Genomic DNA, 26,591 nt, shown 5'->3' on the forward strand with positions numbered 1-26,591 from the left:
TGAGCATTATTGTCTCGTAGGATAAATGTCTCCGCTACCTGCATACAAATGACCATGGGTGGGGGTTCTAAGATCTCATCTCCATAAGTTGAAACATTTTTGCTAGGAAGTACATACAGGTCAGTGTATTCACCTAGCAAGATGTTTCCCCCAAACCATTACATTACCTCCAACACGTGTCCCTTTCACAGATGGGATGATAATGTGTTCCTGGTTCTCTTCAATCGGGGCTTGCCTGTAAACATTGAGCCTGACCCATTTCAAATGTTACATCCTGTGGAGTGTAGATAGGACATACAGACCACCTTCATGAAGCCTTTTGTGTATAGTGGAAGCAGATACCAATGCTCCTGTAGGTGACACAAGGTCAAATCATAGTTAATTCAGGATCGCACTTCTGTTTCAAGCAGATAATCAGAGATATCAGTCACTTACTATGGTTGTAGCCCATGGCCTTCCTTCACTTTATCATTGGGACCACAGAACATCTTAAGTGCAACCATCTAGCTATCTCTGCCTGACTTTGGTGAGCCTTCAGTCTTATGATGGCTGGCCAGCTGAATTCATCAGTTAAATAATATCTTACAGCTATATCCAAGAATTTTGCTATTGTGAAATATCTTGCTCTCATTCCAGACACATGGGAAACCACTCCAAAATGTCTACCTTTATGCGTGGCTCATTTGCATATACCACTGACAGTGCCACTCATTTGTATACAGTAACCAGACTCAGCATCGCTTTCTAGATAATCTACCTGATTTTATGCCACCCCCCAGCCACTGCATATTTTCTCTTTGTTCTTTAATTTATTGAACCCAGTGTATTATATTTTATTTTATTGTCACAGATAAAATTCAAGGCATTGGACACTTGAAAAGAAGAAGAGAAATAAACCTGTAACACCACATACTAAGATTAAAATTATTAAGTTTAGTGTTGCTGGTGTATCAAACAGTCAGAGAGGCCACAAGCTAAACTTACCTAGCACTACCATTGTTAAAATTTGTTTAAAAAAAAAAAAAAAAAAGATACTAACTTCTTAGTGAAGCAAAAAGTGCTACACTTATTAATAGTACAGTTATCCATAAATGTAATCTTATTGCCAAAATGGAAAACCGTTTAACATGTACTTTAACATACCGTTTAAGCCAAACTATTCAGAATAACCTGTTTGCAAAAATTATTCTAAATTTGTTTGCATATCTGACATAAATGAATGCTTTTTTTATGTCATTTACACACACACACGACTGCTTAAGAACGTTATTAGACCATTACATGCATCTACAGGGAGAGAAGAAGGGCAGAGATTTGCTACAAAACAAAATTTGTACTGGGGTATGCCTGTATACATATAACTTAATGCAGTTACAAATCAAAAATTCCCAAATTCGGACTGGTTAAACCATCACTGTAGTTGAGATTTGAACATTCAACACTTTCTTTGAATTAATCTTTGCTCTTATAAACTTCATATGAGCAGATGAACTGAAAAACATTTCTGAACATTCAAGTTATATTTATCTGATTAAACTTCATAAATTTAGAATAACCCAACATGGGAATGACACTAGTCATTGAATCTACTAGAGCAGCATTTCTCAACTTTTCTAAGCCCAAGGACCAGTAAAATGCCTAAAACAATTCTACGGACCACTAAGTCATGTATTTTTTTTAAATGTATGTGGGGATTATCAACATTTACATATACAACATATACATATTATATTTACATACAACATTTGCATATTACATATACATATACAACATTTTACATATACATAAATATTTACAAATACATATGGAAACATAATTAAGTTGGAAGTAAACAATTAAAAGTGTATCATCACTGAACAAAGTTTTAATTTTTATTAAACAAATAAAGGTATCAGTTTCCGATTTGCTGTGAGTAAATGAACGGGTATGCCAGAACCATCCTGCTGAAACTCCCATTCATCTGTCCACAGCAACTTTTATATTTTATGTTACCCCCATCCATCTACCCACACTCATAAGCTCACCCCCCCACAAAAATATTTTTAGCACTGTTGGTACCATGGGAAAATGTATGGAGAATGTCAATGCTGTCCCGCTGATACCTTCATTCATCTGCTCACAACATTTATCTTTAATTGCCATTCGTCTACCAACAGCAACTTTTATATTTTATATGTTATCCCCATTCATCTTCCCATACTCATGACACTAGCCCCACAACAACTTTTAACTTCATGCACTCTCTGATTTGACCTGCGACATGTAAACTGTTTCATTCACTAAGTGCGTTGTGACACGAGGGAAAAATGTTGTTCTTATCTTACTCCATCATAATACTGAATATGAACTTGACATTCATGGATTCATTATGGATGACATCCCTTATCCTGTCGAAACCATTCCCTGCATATACCAAAATTTCACTCAGAACATTCCAAAGCCATTAATACCCTTCCCCATCCATGCACACACACAACACTTTGTGCCATTACGAATCGCCTTATTTCCTTGAGGAGTTTTCCATGACCAGCAAAAAAATTTAAGACATCCTGTTATGTGAGGTCCTTCCCGATATCTATAAACAGTCCAACCCACGATGTCAGTCGCAAAGTGTCATCCACGTGGTCGGGCGCATTTTCCCGCCAGCGACCGTATGCCATATATACCGTACAGATGTGATTTGTACTAATTGTGTTATGATGGTGGTTTTAATTATATCCGTCCTGTTTTATCCAGGGGCACAACAGTGGTCATCATATAAGCCTCACTGTAACATCACTTTGCGTAACTTTCGTTTCATCCTCGATTTTGTCCGATTTTGGAAATGGATTAATTCCAAAACCAGTAACGAGATTAATCGGAAACTGTAGTCGAAATAAATAATATGATATAATTATGTTATTACTTACTTTTAATGAGATGTTTCAGCTTCTTGGCCTTTGCAGAGTTGCTGGATATCTGGCTCAATATTGGTCAACTTCAGTCGAAGATCGGCACACACAATAAGGCAATTTCTGTATTTTTTTTTTTTTTTTTGAAGGAGCGATGAAAATCCTTTCTCCAAAGATAGGTTGTATAAAACTGCATGACGATTTTCAGTGCTTCTTCAGATAATTCGAGATATTCACTTCTCACTGAAGGCGAGATCCAGAATCGAGCCAAACCAAGATCACGGAATTACATTTTAAGCCCACTGTCACTTGAAAGCTCGATTAACTGTTCTTTTTTCGATAACAAAAGGTCATTCTCATGACCTCCTGAAATTGATCTTGAACCCACAGAAATTTCTTATAAAAGTTATTCGGAAAATATGTTTCAAAATTCTGTTTCAGAGTTTTGAGGTGGTTACAAACCCTTTCCAGAAACTCAGAATCAACAAAATTATCTTTTTCCACCAAAAAGAATTCCAATGTTGTAAATGGTGCAAATTGTCTGTCTTTTACATAATTAATCCATAAAACCAGTTTTTTCTCGAATGCCTTTATTTTGTTGTAGGCATCAAGAACAGTTAAAGAATTTCTCCGAAGGGAGTGATTTAGTTCATTTAATTTAAAAAAAAATGTCTGAAAGATAGGATAGTGTTGATAACCATGCTTCGTCAACAAAGAGTGATGCAAAATTAGAATTACGTTCATTTACAACCAATAAAACTTCATGCCTTAATTGAAATAAGCTTGTTAGTACTTTGCCCATGGAAATCTAGAGAATTTCAGAATGAAGCAAAAGTTGTATATATTCACTGTCCATTTCATTGCAGAATACTGAAAAGAACCTGTTATTTAGCGGTCGAGCCTTAATGAAATTAACTAGCTTTACAGCGTTGTATAGCATAGTTTTAAATTCTTGTGTCATTCCTTTGGAGGCCAACCTTTCCCTATGTATGAAACAATATACACGATTCATATCCGGAGCAACTTCATTGACAATAGAAACAAATGTCTGCCTGTAAGGGTGCGAGCTCCATCCAAACAGAAGCCCATGCATTTATCCCACTGGATCCCTTTGTGTATTATGTAATTATCGAGAGTGTGAAATATTTGTTCTCCAGTTGTTCAGGATGACAAAGTTCTACAAAACAGAATATTGTCATGAATGTTTTTATCATGCGCATACCTTACGTAGCATATGAACTGCACATCATCTGTAACATCAGGAGTCTCATCTATTTGTAATGCATAATAAGGGCTTTTCTTAACTCTTTCGATTAACTGAGATTCTACATTACCTGCCATTTCATTAATTCTGCGACCTACAGTGTCACTGAAACAGTGAAATCAACATCTTTTAGTAATTTGCCAAACATAGTTTTTATACATCTTTTATAGCTGGAAGTAGTAAATTTTCCCCAATAGAATGAGCTTTCCCTGTTTTTGCTATGTGCAAACTTAAGAGATAGATGTTTCCAGTGCCTTGCTATTAATCAAACCCATGGCTGAAACTACATCTTTCCCATGATTTAATGTCGATAAGCATCGCTGAAATTGGCTTCTTTTTTTTTCAATTTGTTTATTTTTCACATCACAATGTTTAGTTTCTAAATGTCGGAGTTTCACAGGTTTCATGCACTCGTTCGACAACACTTCATAACAAAAAACACATTGAGGTTTTTGTTCACTTTCGTCTCCACACCAAGTAAACCCGAATTCCAAATATGAACTGTTATATTTCTTACTGTATTTTTTCTTTGAACTGCTTGTTCTTCTATTTTACTAGTATCAGATTTACTCGCCGTTACAACATGTTATCACAATTAGGGTTAGCATCACCTGTTTCATTTGCTCTTCTTTTCAAAGTCCTAGTTCTAAGCCATTTTTCCATTATTAAAAAACGTTTCCGAAAAATATATAAATACTCAGGTTAACTCACGATACGCTTTGTCCGAGAATCATTTAGCACTTTTGAAAGTATACTGCACCTTGGTTGAAGGAAGAAAACCTTCAGTAATAAAAATCAATAAACAACAAGCAATTGGTTGGATAACACATGTTCACTTCAAATCTCTCTGGGCGGTTAGCCTAGCGGCTTTGCGCTTCGCAACCATATGCCTGGGGAAAGAGTGCCTTGGGTTCGATTCCCATCGCCGACGTGAGGAGCTTAAGGATATTCCTCAGCCATAGCCAAGTTAGCCGGTCTTGGGCATGGACAGCAGGGTTCCCCCCCCCCCAGTTTATCTGGGGTTTTTCATCCCGCAAGCAGGCAAACTGGACCCGTGAACACACACGGATCTACAGCCATAAATACTTAATCCTCTCATGAGAGGGCTCATGGGGGGGGGAGTTTAAGTATTTAATTAATTTAAGTCTGCCTGCAGACCACCTATCCCATCATCACGGACCACAGATTGAGAAACACTGTATTAGAGCAATATAGATATTTATTTCACAGAAACATTTATAAATATGAATGTTTATTCAAAGAAATTACTACTGCGGTCCTGTTAAATCATCAGAATCTTAATCACAATGATGACTGAAACTATTTCCAAAAGTTGGGAAATTGCAATCTGTAACTGTGTATAAATATATATATGTATATATTAAAGTTTTACTAAGGCTTGTCATTATAAATTATTATTATAATTATCATCCCAAGAGTTGCATCAGTGAGATCCCTTCGTCATACACACAGCTCATCATACTGTGCTTTAAATACATTAAAATTCTCTGTAGACACCACACTCTTTGGCAATGTATTCCTCTTGCTCTCTGCCATCTCCACTTTTTTATGAAAAATTTCTTCAACGTTAATCCTATAAAAACCCCTTACCAACTTCGTCTCTATCATATCACCTGTCTTTCTCCTATCCAATAGACTGTAAACTGCATCTTTTCAACCTTTCTTCATACTCAACATTCCAGAGACCAGGAACTACCTTGTTCAATTGCCTCTGGACCCTTCCCAATATCTCTTCATCCTTTTGAAAACCAGGTGACTAAATTTATGCATAGTAGTCCATAAGTGACCTAATCAAGACTTTATACAACTTTATACAATGGAACCAGAATCTCTTTACTTCTACAAGTCAGTGTCCTCCGTATCATTGCCAGAATTCGTTGTATTGTCTTCATAATTTTAGCAATATGTCCTCTAAATTTTAGATCCTTATCCACTATCACTAAAATATTTGTTATTTTCTGACCAAGTGTAAACTCTACATCCCATTTTTAAAATCTTATATTTTGCAACGTCAAACTGACATCCCCACTCCTGTTTGTTCAAGTCTTCTTGTAAGCCACATCTGCTCTACTCCTCATAATTCTTCCCAACTGTGGATCATGTTCAAACAACTGAATATCCCCATTCAAATCTAAGCCAATATCATTAACATACAGCTTAAACAGCAATGCCGCTAAAGCAGACCCCCGAGGCATACCACCAGTGACTTTCCTCTTCCAGAGATATTGCTTCTGCACACACAACTGGCTGATGTCTATCAGATAGCCAATCTAATGCAATAATCTGATATCCAACACTATCTGTTCTAGTTTCACTATCAACTTATGTTGTAATCTATCATTAGCCTTTGCAAAAATCTAAGTACACTACTGTGCATCCATGTCCATCTCTCTCTCATCCAATGCTGCTGTCACCTTATTGTAATAAGTAAGTACATTACTAAAATGTGACCCCCCCCCTTTAACAGATCCATGCTGCCTATCAAAGATAATACTACTGTTGTCAACTCAATTCTGAATACTAGTTCTCTCTAGCACTTTAACCACAAAACCTGATACCCAGATTGGCCAAGAATTTGATACTCCAGTTCTGGCACCTCCTTTATGAAGTAGTATAATCTTGCATTCCTTCCACTCCTTTGGAACTTAGGCCCAATGTAAGTCTCATATGAAACATATATGCCAAGGCAGTGTCAATTACCTGTTGACATTTTTCAAAATACATGGTGATATATCATCAAGTCCCACAGTCTTATTAATATCTAGTTTACTCATTTCCACATATACCTCTTGCTCACTCACAGTCAGTCTTTCCTCCTCATCATCATCCACTGCTCTGAAACTCTCCATGATGTCACATTCACAAGTATGAAAGACCTTTATGAACTGCTCATTAAATATGTTGACTATATCCTCTGCAGCAGATGCTCTTATACTATTTTCTCCAATTAATGTCATCGTATAATAATATCTTTTCTGCTAGCTACATTCAAAAAAACTCACTACATTTTTATTTATTTACTTTTTTTTTTTAACTTCATTAGCTAAGCTGTTTATACTGCACTTTTGCTTTCCTTACCAATCTAGTCACCCTCCTTATCTGTTCTTTTTACTCCTCATGGAATTGATTATTACCACTCATCTTATGTTGCCTCCATAATGCCTTCTTTCTCTGTACTGTACTGCATGCTTAATCTCCTAATTCATCCATTTCACACCCATCTTATTTAACCTCCTAACTCTTGTAATATATTTAGCCCCTTGTTTCTACTAAATAGTTCTTGAACAGCACTGATCTCCTTTCCACTCAACTCTTCATTCCATGCTACACCTGCAGGCCGTCTTCTGAGCTTCTCATAATCACCAGCCTTGCAGTTCCACATATACCCTTTCTTCACAGAAGTCCTCGTATGGCTGGCAACCACCCAGGTAATTACTTCATAGTCACTCTCTCACCAAATGGAGGGAAATTTGACACCTTTTTTATATTGCATATTTGATCATCTTGTCCTCTGATGAGATGATCAAATCCAAGACCCACAATCCTTGCATACCCTCTGCTGCATACTGTCTGAGATAGTTGTCCATCAAAAACTCGAGAAAGCTGTTTTCTTTACTTCCAGTTGCTATCTTGTCATCCTAATCTATACCGCCATAATTAAAATCACCCATAATGATCATCCTTTTCCTATTTGCTTGGCTAATTTACTTATACATTTCATGGTCACTACCTTCATGTTGCCATGCCCATAGCAACATTTGAAAAAGCCTTTCATTCTGCTCATCACTATCTTGCACCAAACTCCCCTCAAAAATCATTGTCACTATTTCCTGCCCTTGCATCTTTATCTTGTATGGACATAACTCCTTTTCTACAGCACTTCACCTCCCTTTTTATTTTTTCCATCTTCACAAAAAACATCATACTCTTCCATCTCTATTCTTGTCAGGATGTTATCCTCATCCAACCATATCTCATTTATTGCAACAATTTTTGGGTGAATGAGCTGAATCAATGCAACCATTTCCCTTGTTTCTGATAATTCTAGTATTCGTATCCAGACATAACAGCTCATTTCTGAATCTATAATTTCATTAGTACCACTTATTATATGTAGGTTCTCCATACCTTCCTCAAGCCATCCCTCCCCACCTCTCTGATTACCCATCCCAGTATCCTTTCCAAGCCCAACTGTTCCCCTTATATCCAAGGCCATCCCATTCCTGACTTGCTAACGCACCCCTTCACTTACTCTTTGAACACCGACTTTTCTCATGCTGTGTTCCCCTGTCTTCCCTGAGTTTCCCCCATTTCCCTGTATGTATTGCAAACTTGTTTTCTCATTCTCTACAATCATGCTACCCACCTCTCCATTCATATGCACCACTTCAATCTTTCCTTACTTCTTTAGTCTTCTGCTCTTCCACATTGTTTCTTACTTGCTCAGATCCATTCTTTGCACTCATTACTCTCCCTTCCAGAAGGTCTTTCCAAATGACTCACACCAAAATCATTCAAATGCAGTCCATCACTTTTATACAGCTCAATTCTTCCTTCAAACTCATTCCACACATTAACAAACAGCACTCCTTTCTCTTTGCACATTTCCACTAACATATCATTCATAATCCTTGCTCTCCGCCTCATCTCGTCACTGTTATACCTTTGCAACACACTACCTTTCCTATCATGCTAATATCTCTTATCCTTCTCAACAGTCCCTCCTGGCACCTGGTTTACATTCTCCTTGTTCCCAGTCAAGTCATTTGTTCCCATTACCATCTCTTTTACTTGTTTATTTCTCATATCCAATGCCTCAATCACTCTATACATTTTACCTCCTGGAAAACAAACCCTGTGCATCTTCTCGTTCAACATACATCTAATAATAGAATCTCCATACGACACCACTCATGAGTCTTTCGTTACTTCTTAAATACCAACATCATTCATTTTACTCTTCCATGTATATCCACAATTCTCTTCATTTCAATCTGCATTTGCTTCATCTCTCACCTCATCCTCACCAACTCATCTCTCAAATCTTCCATCCTTTGTGTACTATCATTCACTCTCACTATCTTATCGTGAGTCACATGCTTGTTCAGCATCAACCCCATTTGCCATTTTATCTGTTTTTTAATGTCCTTATTACATACTTTATCTTCAGTTTCCCTCTTTTTTTCACTATCAGTCTCACACACCTTCTTAACATATGTGAAATCTTCCTCCAAAGCAACCATTTCAGTTATGAAATGCGTGACGGCATGTTCTCTACTCCGATTTAAACAAGCCTTGCAGTCCATCAGAATATCACCTTATGTGCTTCCTTATAGAGATTCCGAACTGAAAGATAATTACTCTCTTTTCTTTATTTGTAGAATGTGTCTAGTAATAGTATTCAAGTTATACACTGAGTGTTTTTAAATATGTGTTATGTTCCATCGAGTTGTTTTCGACTCCTGGTGATTCTCATCTATGAACATACGCTCTCCATTCAGATCTGTCCCTGGCCATATCTTTCAGAATTTCCAAGCGCATTCCAGTTGCTTCTTTAACTCCATCCACCTATATAATTCTTGGTCTTCCTCTTCTCCTGCTTCCATCAACTTTAGCAAGCATCATCATCTTCTCCAGACTACCATTTGCATAATATATCCAAAGAAAGAAAACAATGACAAATTTAAGCAAGATCTTTAAAGATAAAGATATTAGCCTCGCAACAAAAATCAGAATCGTGAAAGTAATGATATTCCCTGTGGTATTGTAGGGATGTGAAAGTTAGATCCTGAGAAAGAGTGAAAGAAGGAAGATAGATGCATTTGAATTATGGGTTTGGAGATGCTAAGAATACCATGGACTGCAAAGCAAATCAACAAATCAGTGATATACAGAATAAAGCCAGACTGTTCCCTCGAAGCTATGATCATCAAGCAAAAATTGCCATACTTTGTTTTTAAATATATATATATATATATATATATATATATATTGGTATTTACAATAAAAAAAGTAAAGTTGTAAATACTATTAGCTGTAAATACATGTCATTGGTGGATGAAAACACGATCTATCTGGACATGAATATCTCTCCCTTCTTGCACATACTGTGAGGCAATTCCTCAGTTCCAGACAATGAACCTGAACCCAGTACTCCCCTCCTTACTTCCATCATGATACTTTCATTTTGCAATCATTTAAATACACAGGCATATATTCAAGGCATTCAGGGTGCACACCTATGGAACAGCAATTTCACAAATGTTACATTTTTGCAGTTATTCCTGTTAAAGACTCCCCTAATTGTTTGCTGGCTTTGTGCAATTCCTAAAATTAAACACAATATCTAATGCTCATGAAGAGGAAACATTTCGATGCGTAGACATTGTTTCACATTTGTGTTGATAGCCTGGGCATGGTCACAAATGCGGACACTTTGAGGCCTTTAAACAGACATGCAGCATGTCAAGTTCTTAGCATTCCAGTGCTTTTAAACAGCCAAAAAGGAGAAGCAGGGCGTGTGCTGAGACAATAGCACCCAGAAATCAGTGGCTGTGATTGGTTATTGTGTCAACCAATCCAACCGAACGTTGTCATTTGTCATGCGTTGTATTTGTTTTCTGAGTTTCATCTATTTTGATTGTGTGAAGTGTGAACTGATGTGTTTAGGACCCTGACATAGCCAAATAATTTACTATAAATAATTTATAACTTTTTACCCATATTTGCAATGGGAAACAGTGTTGACAATCTACTGAATGTCCTGTTTTCTGCTAGAGCGTTTGCAGATTGTATGACTACGATTACAATCGAAGTAGAATGGAACTCATGTAAAAATAAGTAGGTAAAATGAGTGTTATTTCAGCCTTTCTTTGGCTCAATCCAGAAAAATAATAATTTCCAAAGTGATTACTTTTTTCCCTGATTTCTGTGTGTATTATATGACTGTATTTAAAAATCGTACCAAAATTCAAATTATCTGTCTCACTCTAGTATTTGCCAATGATAACTTTTATGCTTCTTTTAAGCATAGCTATTGTTCATTTGATCTTTATGTTTTCCAGATTTAAAATTATATTAATTGATAAATTAAAGTATTCAGAGTTATCCTACAATTAATTACACTGGACCAATTAAGATGAGTGCTGATGCGCTATGTACTCTTAAAACTTTCATACATCAATAAAAATGCAATCATACAGTCAAATTGACATGAATAAGTTTCACGACAGCACATTTAACCTAAATGGGCATGCGACATCACTGTTTAAACGCCTTTTAGGCTATGTACAGCTTTGTGATTTTTCTCCCTCACATCCTAATTTGTGGCATGCTACCTCATCGATCATGTGGTTAGCTATAATGTATTTTGTTGCAAGTACATAAAAGTAAAAACTAAGCAGCCTCTATTAACAAATATATTGTTCAGACAACGTAAACCAAAATGCATAAATAATAACTGTACAAGTGGTTTTCTGAATGCAAGAGAAATTCAAATATTAGCTTTGAAAAAATGAACCTAATTTATGAAGCATAATAAACTCAACTCACTAAGTACTAAAGAAGTATATATACACATCACCATGCTTCTATCCCAAAACAGTACTGATGCGTGCATGCACACACATGTGTGTGCATGCACATTCATCAAATTTTAAGTACTGTAATAAAGGTGTAAATTTATTTTTATTATTATTATTATTATTATATGACACCTCTAGGGAGTTAGTTCCAAGACTCATCGAGAGAGGACACCCACTATACAACTCTGCCTAACTCTACAGCTCATTCCACCAGCTACAACTTACCACAACTACACCAACGCCATCTACTGTCCACCACCACCACTAGGATTTTCATAGACAATCACAAACATCTGTGTCCAGGGCAGGATTCGAACCCACAGGGTTTAGGTTGGAGAGCGGATATGCTAACCACTTGGTCAACCAGGCCACCATGTGAGTTATGTATTTATCTGCCATAGAAAGTGAGATATATATATATTTTAATTACTAGTTATACATTTGTATGAGTTTTTGTAGGGAGGTGCTGCAATCCCTTATTGATTTCTAATTTTTTTTTCATGTATTTATCTGCCATAGAAAGTGAGATATATATATTTTTTAATTATTAGTTATACATTTGTATGCTTACAGGTAATGTTCCAGGAAGGGCGACATCAAAAAATGATACCAGCTGGTTTGGTGAGGCAAGATATGACACTCCTGAGCCAGAGAACAATTTGGAATCAGCAGTAATCTGAGCATGTATTTCTAACCCAACTACAGTTTGCCAGTCAGTTTTAGGCAATATTTTCAGTGCTGCAAGTCTAGGAGAAAGTCTAGATCCAGAAAAAACAAAAAACAAATATATATATATATATATATATATATATATATATATATATAATAAACTACATTCTGTGCTTGTTTTAGTAGAAAATTTTATTCCAAGAAGAGAGCACACATCCATAAAAAACAAAACGTACTAGGATACGGACCAAATCACTTGCTGGTATGAACATCCTCCATTGCACTCAAAATTCTTGCCTGTTATCCATGCCTTGATTTTCTAACAAGTGTAATTAGTCCAAGATGAAAATTTAGTATATTACAATAGCTTGAGAAAAAAATAAAATCAACAAGTCAAATGTGACTTTCAAGAATCACATGAAAAATGCCTATAATTCAAACATCAGATATACCTTCTACCTCTTAGCAAAAGCAACTCATTAGATACAACTCTGCCCTGCACTTCTACTTTCCACATTCTGATGGTACAATCAAGACATCACCCAAAGACAAAGCTGATCAGCTAGCACATTCTTTTCCTTACCATCTGCATATATGACTCAAGGAAATCACTTCCTGCTATAATAAGACATTCTGGTATTTAAGCTTATATGTTGATTATTACTCATAATGTTAAGGTAAATTAACAATATAGATGACAGAATCTAAATAAATTTACTTATTGATTCCAATATTTCAGCAAAGTTCAACCAGCATCATCAGGGGAATAATACACTAGTATCAATACATGCACGCAAGCACTACATCAGTAAGTGAGAATGAACAGGATATACAGAGGTAGGCCTTAATAATAAATTTAGTTTAATTCTTTATCCAAGTGTGTGCAAACAAAGTTTGCGCCTAAAAGTATCTTCAGGACTGGGGTAAAGTGGTACAACACGGGGCAACTCTTTGCAAAGGTGGAGCAAGCTACCAACACTCCTATCCCAGTATCTCCCATAATGCAAAACACATCTCCTTGTGGATATGTATAATGTTATGTATTAAGGGAGGGGCCACTACTCAGACTAGTTTCGACCTTTATTGAAGTCTCTTCAGTGGGAGCCAGGCCAAAGTGGAGATACCCAGGCAGAAGCATTAGCAAGGTCATCTCCTCCTATAGGAGCTGCCAAATGGTGTGCCACCTTTTTATTAAATTACTCTGGATTTAGAGAAAGATGTTGAAAGTTTATTTTTCACTTCGTTAGACTATAATAAATTTAGTTTAATCCTTTATCCGAGCGTGTGCAAACAAAGTTTGTGCCTGAAAGTATCTTCATGACTGGAGTAAAGTGGTACAACACCAGGCGACTCCTTGCAAAGGTGGAGCAAGCTACCAACACTCCTATCTCAGTATCTCCCATAATGCAAAACACATCTCCTTGCGGATATGTATAATGTTATGCATTCTTGCTTCTGATTTGGTATCTCCACTTGGGCTTGGCTCCCACTGAAGAGACCTCAATAAAGGTCGAAACTAGTCTGGGTAGTGGCCCCTCCCTTAATGCATAACATTATACATATCCGCAAGGAGATGTGTTTTGCATTATGGGAGATACTGAGATAGGAGTGTTGGCAGCTTGCTCCACCTTTGCAAGGAGTTGCCCAGTGTTGTACCACTTTACGGGAGTTGTACCGGTGTTGTACCATTAAGGGAGGATAGTGGCCCCTCCCTTAATGCATAACATTATACATATCCACAAGGAGATGTGTTTTGCATTATGGGAGATACTGAGATATCAGTGTTGGTAGCTTGCTCCACCTTTGCAAGGAGTCGCCCAGTGTTGTACCACTTTACCCCAGTCCTGAAGATACTTTCAGGCACAAACTTTGTTTACACACACTTGGATAAAGGATTAAACTAAATTTATTATAGTCTGACCAAGTGAAAAATAAACTTTCAAGAGGTAGGCCTATAGTCCTAAATTATGTCACTTACTGGTTTTGATTCAACACAAATTAAACAAAAGTTTAACACAAAAGTCAATTGCAGCTCTCTGTTTGAAACTCATTTTCTGATCATTTGTCAAAACATACTGTCACTCTTGTCACTGTAACTTGGCTTCTAATGAAACAAATGTCATAAACAGCTGACACAACACTAATGAAGGTTGTTGTTTTCGACAACAAAATGATACAACAGGTGGCACCACTAGTTTCTTCTATTTTCAAAAAGTTCAGTTTCTTTTTGTTCAGAGGATGTATATGGCTATTAAATATATTATTCGCTCTTTTCCTTGTTTATCATGTTAATTTGTGAAACCTTATGGCACAAGCATTACTGAAATAACTTGTGTGTTATATCTGTAAATTGTGTGTGTTCTTTTGGCTGGTTTTGCCTGTTTTGCATATGAAAACCCATGTTTGGGAACAAAAAAAAAAAAAAGAAAGAAACGCTCATGGCCACTGAGCTGACTGTATGCAGATGAGAGTTTCCTAGATGAGAGGCAGTTTAATCCTGCAGAGGTCACACTAGAAAAAATTACAGCATAGGTTGCATGTATCTGAGAGATACATTCATTACTATTATGTGCTAAAATGCAATAAAATTTAAAAAAAACACTGCAAATATAATACATGATGGTTTATTTATTTTCAGTTACAATCTAGAAATTATTGAACAAAGAACACAAAAAAAAAAAACTAAACCAATACTATACTGACATTGGAATTCGCAGTATCTCTCAGATACAACTTACTATCAAATATCACTTTCATTTTCAGACTCGAGTAACATTTGCTGAATCTCTTCAACATCTGATGGATTATCCAATCAAAATATTTTTCCAGCCATTTTCAACGATAGATAAAAAAAAAAAAAAAAAAAAAAGCAACTAAACCAATACTATACTGACATCGGAAGTCACGGTATCTCTCAGATACAATTTACTATGAAATATCAAAAATCTTTACATAACACGTGCTAAACCAAAACTGACTGCACAAACAGTGTAGAATATCACTCATAATATATGAATGCACAGCTACTCATGGCCTCCAAGCTATACATTGGATATGTGTAAGAACATTCATATAAACAATTTGCAAGTATCTGTCAGATCAGCTGCGACCTCCACAGGATTAATGCAACTATATTTCTAAAGGTTAGGATAGTTAATGAGGGCAAAAACATATTCAAAGAAAGGCACCACTGAATGTTTGACCAGGCAGAATGAATTCTTTGGGGATAATGCCCTTGGAATCGTAGAAACAAATCAACTTTTGACTTATCGAAGTTATTTGGGATGCCCCTCTTCTGGTGGTCTCCACTCAGCACTCTGGCGCTTTGTTTTGAGTTCATACTCAAAACACCACATTTCGTCACCAGTAACGATCATTTCAAGGAAGTTTCAGTCCTTACAAGCAGTTTTAATGAGGTCCTTGCAGTGTTCAATTCGATACATTTTTTGGTCATTGGTCAACTTGTGGGGAACAAATCACAAATTCAATTTATGAAGGCCCAAACTCTTGGTCAAAATGTTGTGCACAGTTGATTTTGGAATCTCCAATTCATCTTCAATCAATCTCATGGACGATTTCGGGTTTTCTTTGATGAAATCACGCACTTTTTGGATGTTAACTTCACTCAGTCCAGTTTTTGGACAGCTTGGCTTTTCATCATCCTCAAGCATCTCACGACACTTTGAAATCGCTTAAACCACTCATAAACTTGAGTACGGGATAAGCATTCATCACCGTATGCTTTTTGAAGCATTTGATGCGTTTCGGTAAAACTTTTACCAAGTTTAACACAAAAGTCAATTGCAGCTCTCTGTTTGAAACTCATTTTCTGACCATTTGTCAAAACATACTGTCACTCTTGTCACTATAACTTGGCTTCTAATGAAACAAATGTCATAAACAGTTGACACAACACTAATGGTTGCTGTTTTCGACGACAAAATGATACAACAGGTGGCACCACTAGTTTCTTCTATTTTCGAAAAGTTCGGTTTCTTTTTGTTCAGAGGATGTATATGGCTATTAAATATATTATTCGCTCTTTTCCTTGTTTATCATGTTAATTTGTGAAACCTTATTGGCACAAGCATTACTGAAATACAAATTGTGTGTCATATCTGTAAATTGTGTGTGTTCTTTTGGCTGGTTTTGCCTGTTTTGCATATGAAAACCCATGTTTGGGAACAAAAAAAAAAAAAAAAAAAAAAAAAAAAAAAAAAAAAAATCCATACAAGACTGGCAAACTCATCTTCAGTTGAAAAGCCCTATTAAAGGTTTTTTTTTTTTTTTTTTTTTTTTTTAATATCCTGGAAGGGATTTGAATCAATCTAGTTCTCCCTACCTGAAGAACACATCACTGCTAATTGAGCTACAGAGACCCCCCCCCCAATATCCCACATCTCCATTCTCTCAAAAATAATGAAGAATGCAATAAATAATCAACTTCTTCACTAAATAAGATCCTGCCATTCTCAATCTGAATCTTTTAGTTTTTAGTGTGCACAGCTTACCTCTGAACACAAGTAATGGAACATTAAAAGTTTTTTCACTTGGATATACTATAAATTAAAGATGTCAAGAAGTTTCATCCTTTATGCAAGTGTAAGCAAACAAAGTTTGCATGTGAAGTCACTTCACAACTGGGTTACTTATATATAGAAGCTAATGACTTCACATCAACTGCCTTAGTATCCCATAATGAATTGCACATACCCTTACAGACATGTATAATGCTATGCATTATGAGAAGTGCCACTGCACGTACCAGTTTTGACCTTTCTAAAACTTTTGACATCCCTCTCTAATTTGGAGTGTTTTTTTATTTATTTTTTATGTTGAGCCCATGCACAGGCGGTTGGTTGGCCAACCTATAGTACATTAGTACCGTGTATGGATAGTGGGTTGAGAAAAGAGGAATTTGTTTACATTTGATTTGAATGACTTTAAAATGTATTCCTTGGGAAACACAGCAAGTGGGAGACTGTTCCACAGTGCAGCAGTTGCAGGGATGAAGGAAGAGGAAAAGAAACTTGTTCTGTTTGTTTCTAGGTGTACTGTGAAGGGATGTTATGCAGCAGCTGCACGTGTTCCAATGAGCTTAGTACTGAGCAGAGGAATTATTGATGTTATTTCAGATAAGCATTTACCATGAAAATATTTGTAGAATATACATACTGCAGAGACCATACGTCTGTGTGAAAGTGGGGGGGGGGAGTTGGTAAGGGATGGATCATTGATTAGTCTAATTGCTCTCTTCTGTATTAAGTCAAGCATTTTGAGAGAGCTTTTAGGGGCCCCACCCTATATGCGGGAGCAGTATTCAATAGCTGGGATTTTAGTAATAAGGTGTGACACCTTTTGACTACTTGAAAATATGACTTCTGCATTACTTCAACCTTGGTATCACTTCAGGGTCTGGCTCCCAATGATGAGACTTCAATAAAGGTCGAAACCGGTGTGGGTAGTGGGCCTTCCTATAATGCACAGCATTATACATATGTCTGTAAGCATTGCATTATGGGATACTAAGGCAGCTGATGTGAGGTCATTAGCCTCTATATACAAGTTGCCCAGTCATGAAGTGACTTCAAGCTCAAACTTTGTTTGCTAACACTTGGATAAAAGGATGAAACCAAGAATAAAACTTCTTGGCATCTTTAATTTAAAGTCATGAAACATATTGTTTTCCCATTTGGGATGCTGCTGCTGGAGTAAAATCAGAAAACTTGCATGATTACTCTTGACATTTCCAATGTATACCACAGAGCACTACTTGGCACACATCCCACAACTGTGTACCCTTCTTCCTATACATAAATAAACTTCCCTACTGACTTCAAAACTTATACATACCATACTTCTGCTAATGAGATTATAAACTTTGAGGTGATCAACTATTCCAAACTTCATAATCTTCCATAATAAATAGTTTAAACAATGATCTCTCTGCCAATCTTCAGTGACAAGATGATAACCTAGTGAACTTCAGTTCTACCCAAAGTCCTGTCTTTTTTCTTGCAAGCAAGAAAAATCCTACATTACATCCCTTTACTAATGAGAATGTCCAAATGCCCACATGTGATCGCATTTCACTTCTCTGTTGATATATGCCTCTGGTCTCCATGGGCACAAATACATTATGTCACACTGTAGCCCACCCAGCTTTCAAATAACTTGATATCTTGATCTGCTCAAAACAATACAATTAACCTGAAAAACTACTAACCCTAAAATCTTGAATCTTCCAAACCTTAAATATTGTTTTCACATTTGGGATGCTGCTGCCTAAACATTTTAGATCTATTCAGAAGAGACCAATCTAGTTAATCAATGATCCCTCTCTCACAGACTCACTCCAATTTTTTTTAAGAGACATTCTGTTTCTACCTTATACGTATTTTATATTTACATGAGTGCGCTTATAATGAACTGGTTATAATCACTCCTCCTCCGTTCCCATAAAAACATGAGTAACTGCTGGTCAAAATGCATTTACATTCCATTCAAATACACCAATTTCTCCTTATCCTATTTCATACTTTGTGCCTTGTTCTGCTAGAACAGTTTTCATCATGCTGAACTACAACGTCCTGCTGTTCAAGAAAAAATATCAATAGAGTACTTATTTTTTCTTAACATATGGGATGTGTTCTTTCTGCACATATTATTATTATTATTATTATTAGACACCTCCAGGGAATCCAAAGACTCATTGAGGGAGGGCACCTACTCTACAGCTCTGTCTCCACCACTCAATCCACCAACGCTATCTACCGCTGACCACCACCACTAGTTTTTCCACAGACAATCACAAACATCCATGCCCACGGCGGGATTCGAACCCGCAGCCTTTTGGTTGGCGACCGGATATGCTAACCACTCGGCCAGATATGACCCTCATCTGTTAAAGATTTTGCAACAATTTTTTGTGTGGGTGGAGTGGGGGAAATTAATATAAAAAAATTGTAGGAATCAATATAAAAAAAAGAGCCATTAACCAGATATACAGTTTAAGAAGGATGTATTATTATGCCTTGCTCTCTATATAAATTCATATAGAAGAAAACAACTATTATTGACAGAAGCAGATAATAAATCTGATTTTTTCCCCCTCTGAGTCAGCATGAGTACTGAAATTTCACTTCCTTAACAATCTCAACAAGTATGATGACATTAAGTTGTTCAAAATCTGAGAGACTAGGCAGTGCTCCCAATCAACAGCATAGACATCTCATACTAAAGCCTTAGTTAGCACTTACTGAGTAATTTAGCCCACAAATTGAATTTATTTGCTATGGGACTTGCAGCCTCTCATGTGTGCGAGAGTAATATAAAAAAAAAAAAAAAATTAAAAAATACTGACCCAAGTGGCTGAGGGGATAGTATTTCTGACTTTGCCACCAACAGGCTGTTGGTTCAAATCCTATTGTAATATGGATGCATAGGCAACTCTGCTTTTCAATTTTTGTGTAAAACAACCATTCTGCTTGATGGGCCATGAGTACCAAGTTTGGTTTCTAGAGCAGGATTCCCACATTATTTAATATTTAGTCCATCCAAGGTACCAATGTGCTGTAGGTTTATGAACCTCTCATGGATAGGACTGTCATAAAAAAAAAAATGTTCTTTTACCATTTTCAGTTACCATTCTGTGCAGCTTATCCATTGTGGTGCCCTCCATGCTTAGCAACTGTATTTATGCTCTCAAGATGTCAGCATAACTTCGAAAATATCACTAATATCTTACCAACTTCTTCAAAAGGTATTGTATTATTTTTCTGAAAATTTTTTAAACATTAATACTCTACCGATAACAATCATCTCTCTAAACAAATCAAACCTCTAAATTCTGGTAGAGCCTCTGCTACTAATGGCTGGCAAAAAGTTAAGCAAGTTTGAGTGCAGTTAGTAGTTGGAAGGGGTTCAATCATTCGATGCTGTTGGCACACTCTCCCTCGATGAGTCTTTCGACTCCCTGGAGGTGTCAAATAATAATTAATAATAATAATAAATAAATAAATAAACATTCTAAATAATTCTTCATATTAGCAATGTTCAATTCTAGTTGCTGACTACAGGAATACTTTACTCACACTATTACCCATAACAACATGAATGTTTGGGTTTGGAATTATAACACAGTGGCAACTGTTTGCCATATTCTTGTCCGAATATCTCTAAAATCATTGACGACGATGATTTATGGTTTTAATAGTCTTTCATTAACGATATAGGAAAGGATCTGAGAGGAAGCGTTCACTTGTTTGCTGATGATGCAAAGCTGGGTAGGGCAATTGTGAGCACACAGGATGTCAATATTTTGCAGGATGATTTGGATAGTTTGCAGGACTGGACTAGGGAAAATAGATGTCAATTTAATGTGGCAAAGTATCCAAATCATCCTGCAAAATATTGACATCCTGCCTCCTAAACTTCAACTCCCTATCCACCAACACTCCCAAATCCCTGGCCTCATTAATCTCCTGGAGTACGGTTCCACCATTGTGAAAAGATTAGAAGCAGTATATCACAATGGTGGAACCGTACTCCAGGAGATTAATGAGGCCAGGGATTTGGGAGTGTTGGTGGATAGGGAGTTGAAGTTTAGGGGGCACATTGCAAAAGTGGCCAAAACAGCTCATCAAATCACTTGGTTCCTGAAAAATACTTTAACAAGCAGAGACAAACAAGTTATTGTTCCTCTATATCGAGAAACCCTGGTGCCCAGATATGGGTGCCAGGGTTTCTTCTTGATGGGGAGGAGGTGGAGAGGATCCAGAGACGAGTGACCAAGATGATAGCAGGTCTGTGGAATGAACTTTATGAGAACAGGTTGAAGATTTGTGGGTTACAAAAATTGGTTGATAGGCGGAAAAGGGCTGATATGATTGAGACATTCAAATTACTGAAGGGTTTCTATAGGATTAATCCAGAAGATATTTTTGAGAAGGTGGTGGGAGGACTAGGGGCCATACATGGAAGCTCGGCAAGAGTATGGTTAGCAGGGATGTTAGAACTAGGTTTTTTACTTGGAGAGTGGTGAATGAGTGGAATAAGTTGCCAGTCAGTTGTGGGTGCTATGACTGTGAATGAGTTCAAGGCGAGGTATGACAGATACTGTGTGAATGTCGAATAGTTGCTCTTGACATGATGTTAGGGCCTTCCTCGATCGGTCTGTTGACTCCTTGGAGATGCGAGATGATAATAATAATAATAATAATAATAATAATAGTGCAAGATGGTAAAAGTCATAATGCACCATATCAAAGGTTATATCAGTACAGATATGACAATCACAAACATCCATGCCCACAGCAAGATTCAAACCCATGATCTGTTGATTGAACATTGGGTATGCTAACCACTCGGGCAATCTAAAATCGACAGCGATATGTTTAACTTCTGACGGCTAAGAGCGGAAACTGGCTGTCTCCCAATTTCCAAAAAAGTTGGTTGTGGTTGAAAGAATTCTGCCTACCTTTGTTGGGAAACAAAATGGCATTAGAGGATCATTTACCAAATGAGGGGTGCTTAAGGGTCGAAGCCATATAAATGAGAGGAGACCTCCACATAGCCTTTAAAGGAACGGAAAACCGACCAGGGCTTCTGACCTAATGTCCAATCCTCATTTTCTCGTGGTGCACCCTGTTGGGTATCTACCTGGATACTGAACGAACGAGGATGGGCTGGCAATTTGGGATTTAGCCGACCAAATTGTATTCTTATTGGCTTAAACAAATATAGAAAATGATGGTACAAGATGACAAATTTTCATGCTGCCTGGGACGTCGCCCGGTAAACAAGGCCCCCGTTGTTTTTGCCAGGGAACCAGGGCGAACAGCGAAAAGTCAGCTACTGGAACAAATCTGAAAACAAACCCCAACTCAACATCACCAGAGTTAAAGATCGGTACTAGCAACATAAGAAGCCTGAATGGCAAAGAAATGGAGCTAGCTGAGGAATTAGATAAGTACCAGATCGACATAATAGGGGTGACTGAAACAAAAAAGACCAAAAATGGTGAGATCTTTCAGAGCAATAAATACAAAATGTTATATTCAGGCAATGACAATCAAGGAAAAGAAGGAGTAGCCATAGTATTCAACACAAAATACGAGGCTAATCTTCTTGAATGGCAGTCAGTCTCAAGCAGAGTAATGTGGGCAAATATGAGAATGGGGAACTGGACAATGAGACTTATTTGTGCCTATGGTCCCACAGAAGGTTCTACTAGGGTAGAAGTGGAGGAATATTTTGAGGCTTTAGAAAAAGCAACTGACACAATGAAAAAGGAAAAGTTGGTCCTTGTTGGGGATCTAAATGGCAGAGTAGGAAATGAATGTCAGACATACAAAAATATTTTGGGAAAATTTGGAGAAAAGAGAAAAGCTAATAATAATGACAATACCTGTTGGATGTACCAGGGGTGCTTAAGGGTCAAAGCTGTATAACTGACAGGAGACCTCCACATAGCCTTTAAAGGAATGCGGAGAACCGACCAGGGCTTCTGACCTAATGTCCAATCCTCACCTTCTCGTGGTGCACCCTGTTGGGTATTTATTTTGATACTGAACGAACGAGGATGGGCTAGCAATTTGGGATTTAGCCGACCAAATTGTATTCTTAATGGTTAAACCAAAATAAAAAATGATGGTATAACATGACAAAACTTCATGCAGGCTGGGGCGTCGTCCGGTTAAACAAGGCCCCCATTGTTTTCGCCAGGGAACCAGGGCGAACAGCTAAAAGTCAGCTACTGGAACAAATCTGAAAACAAACCCCAACTCAACATCACCAGAGTTAAAGATCGGTACTATCAACGTAAGAAGCCTGAATGGCAAAGAAATGGAGCTAGCTGAGGAATTAGATAAGTACCAGATCGACATAATAGGGGTGACTGAAACAAAAAAGACCAAAAATGGTGAGATCTTTCAGAGCAATAAATACAAAATGTTATATTCAGGCAATGACAATCAAGGAAAAGAAGGAGTAGCCATAGTATTCAACACAAAATACGAGGCTAATCTTCTTGAATGGCAGTCAGTCTCAAGTAGAGTAATGTGGGCAAATATGAGAATGGGGGACTGGACAATGAGACTTATTTGTGCCTATGGTCCCACAGAAGGTTCTACTAGGGTAGAAGTGGAGGAATTTTTTGAGGCTTTAGAAAAAGCAACTGACACAATGAAAAAGGAAAAGTTGGTCCTTGTTGGGGATCTAAATAGCAGAGTAGGAAATGATTGTGAGACATACAAAAATATTTTGGGAAAATTTGGAGAAAAGAGCAAAGCTAATAATAATGGCAAATATCTGTTGGATTTCTGCTCAGGACATGGACTGGTTATTACTAACACCATGTTCCAACATAAAAATGTGCAAAAATTCACATGGAGAGAAGAGGCTAGGAATAAGAAAAGTCTCATTGACTATGTTATTGTTGATAGTGATGTTTTCTCCTTGGTGCAGGACACCAGAGTGTACAGAGGATTTGAAATTGGAAGTGATCACTATTTAGTCTTGAGCAGGATAAAATTGAATTTCATACTGAAAAGAATAACATGTAAGAAAGTTTTAAAGCGAATAAAAGTTGAGCAGCTCTCAGATGTGAACGGTAGACTAAAATACAGAAATATTATTGAAAAGAAAATGAAAGAGTTTGAGAACAGGAATCAAACCTTTGAGATTCAGTGGCAAACTCTGAAGGAAACATTGATTGATTCTGCCAGAGAGGCATGTGGTGAGGTTGTGTGCAAAGATAAAAAAATCAGAACTCCCTGGTGGACACAGGAAGTTAAAGAGGCAGTGAAGGAAAAGAAGAAAGCATATCAAAAGTTCCTGGCAAATAAGTCAGCTTTTACTCTTACAGAATACAGAGACAAATGTAAGAAAGCTAAACAGTGTGTAAAACTAGCTAAACAAAAGTCATGGGAGGACTTTGGCAAGAATATAGAAAATAAATATCAAGAAGGTGGCAAAATATTCTGGAGGTTGTTGAACAAGCTTAGGAATGGAGGAAAGAGTGCTGTAAAAGGAATTAGAGATGATAAAGGTGAAATGAAAACAGGAGAAAAAGATATCCATGAAGTATGGAGTAATTACTTTGAAAAACTGCTAAATGAAACAAGCAGTGATGACAGCACAGTGATAAAAAACACTGACCACGCATGCAGTCAGGAATACATATCCATACTTGAAGTCAAAAAAGCCATCAAAGGCTTGAAATGTGGAAAGGCAGCAGGAGTAGATGATATTCGACCAGAAATGCTGAAGTATGGTGGTATAAGAGTCTTACAGTGGCTGCACTGCATAGTTCAGAAAGCCTGGACAGAGGGACGAATTCTCGATGATTGGAGTAGAGCTCTCATAGTACCCATATATAAAAAGGGAAATAAAACTGAATGTGAGAATTACAGAGGTATTTCCCTACTGAGTGTTCCTGGCAAGATCTATGCAAGTATACTTGAGAAACGGTTGAGAAGAATTGTGGAAGAAAAGCTTGGTGAAGAACAAGCTGGATTCAGGCCAAATAGAGGCTGTCAGGATCAGATCTTCACTTTACGACAAATAGTCGAGAAAGCATGGGAATATAACAAAGATCTGCATTTAAGTTTTGTCGATTTGGAAAAGGCATATGACAAGGTGCCAAGAGAGAAGCTATTCAATACGCTGCAGTTATATGGTGTCAATGTGGCATTATATCAAGCAATACTTAGTCTTTATTTGAGTTGTGAGTCAGCATTTAGAATTGAAGGAAGTACAGGAAGATGGTTTAATGTTAAATCTAGTGTGAGACAAGGATGTACATTATCCCCTCTGTTATTCATTATCTATATGGATCACATTATGAAGGAATGTGGTATTAAACCTGATATCAAAATTGGAGATGTTAATGTCAGCTCTTTGATTTATGCGGATGATGTTATATTTCTAAATAAATCCTCTACAAGTCTGCAAGATTCTCTGACTAAATTGAATAGCTGTTGTAATAGATATGGTATGAAGGTCAGCAATAAAAAGACAAAGACAATGAAAATAGGCAGAATCACTGAAAATGTCAACTGTGTTGTGAATGGAGAACCTGTGGAACAAGTAAAACATTTCAGCTACTTAGGCACAATTTTTACTGAAGATGGTAAACTAAATATAGAAATAGACAACAGAATCAGCAAAGCTGGTATTGTGGGAAGTCAATTGAATAAATTCATATGGAATAAGAAAGAAATTAGTCGGAACACTAAATTAGCTGTATACAAGACAGTGTTCAAACCAATTTTAACTTATGGATCTCAGAGCTGGGTCAGAAGTAAAACACTTGACCAAAGACTAGAGACCGCAGATATGAGAGTCCTGAGAAAGATCAGAGGCATGAACAGATGGCATCAATGGCAATAGCATATTAAAAATGAGGATATTAGGAAAGAAATTGACATTGTCAGCATCCAGGAATGCGTTAGCAGAGCTAATCTCAGATGGTATGGTCACTTAAATAGAATGGGAGAGGAAAGATTAGAAAAACAAGTGTTCTCTGCCAGGTTGGCAGGAAAACGACCCAGAGGAAGACCAAGATATAGGTGGATTGATACGGTACAAAGTGCCTTAGACAATAGAAATATAAGATCTGATAATGTTGGAGTCTTGACAAGTAACAGACTGATGTGGAGGAAGATTGTAGATAGGAAGTTAGTAATGATGTAATTTTTTCATGTAGTACTGTCATATCCTGTACACCCCTTGAGGGTACATGGCAGGAATTTGATGATGATGTTGATGATGATACCTGTTGGATTTCTGCTCAGGACATGGACTGGTTATTACTAACACCATGTTCCAACATAAAAATGTGCACAAATTCAAATGGAGAGAAGAGGCAAGGAATAAGAAAAGTCTCATTGACTATGTTATTGTTAGTGATGTTTTTTCCCCTAGTGCAGGACACCAGAGTGTACAGAGGATTTGAAATTGGAAGCGATCACTATTTAGACTTGAGCAGGATAAAACTGAATTTCATATTGAAACATGTATGAAAGTTTTAAAGCGAATAAAAGTTGAGCAGCTCTCAGAAGTGAACTGTAGACTAAAATACACAAAGGTTATTGAAGAAAAAATTAAAGAGTTTCAGAACAAGGACCAAACCTTGGGGATTCACTGGCAAGCCTTGAAGAA

At 37.0% G+C, this 26,591-nt stretch overlaps 1 protein-coding gene across 2 annotated transcripts in view; it reads right to left on the minus strand.

Moving 5' to 3' along the window:
- Window positions 1-26,591, minus strand: part of LOC150105785 (glutamyl-tRNA(Gln) amidotransferase subunit B, mitochondrial-like) — a 119,116-nt gene that overhangs the window by 88,835 nt on the left and 3,690 nt on the right. Inside the window, exon 2 of one of the 2 annotated variants that reach the window (XM_090393587.1) lies at window positions 12,331-12,517. In XM_090393587.1, the coding sequence (XP_090249713.1) occupies window positions 12,331-12,517 (187 nt within the window). Of the gene's footprint in view, window positions 1-12,330; window positions 12,518-26,591 lie in introns of those variants that run through there. The other variant, XM_090393588.1, reaches the window with a different exon arrangement.

The sequence above is a fragment of the Typopeltis vanoorti genome, chromosome 6 (assembly GCF_054136105.1).
Source record: "Typopeltis vanoorti isolate ZY-2024b chromosome 6, IOZ_Tvanoo_1.0, whole genome shotgun sequence".
In the NCBI taxonomy this organism is placed as follows: Eukaryota; Metazoa; Arthropoda; class Arachnida; order Uropygi; family Thelyphonidae; genus Typopeltis; species Typopeltis vanoorti.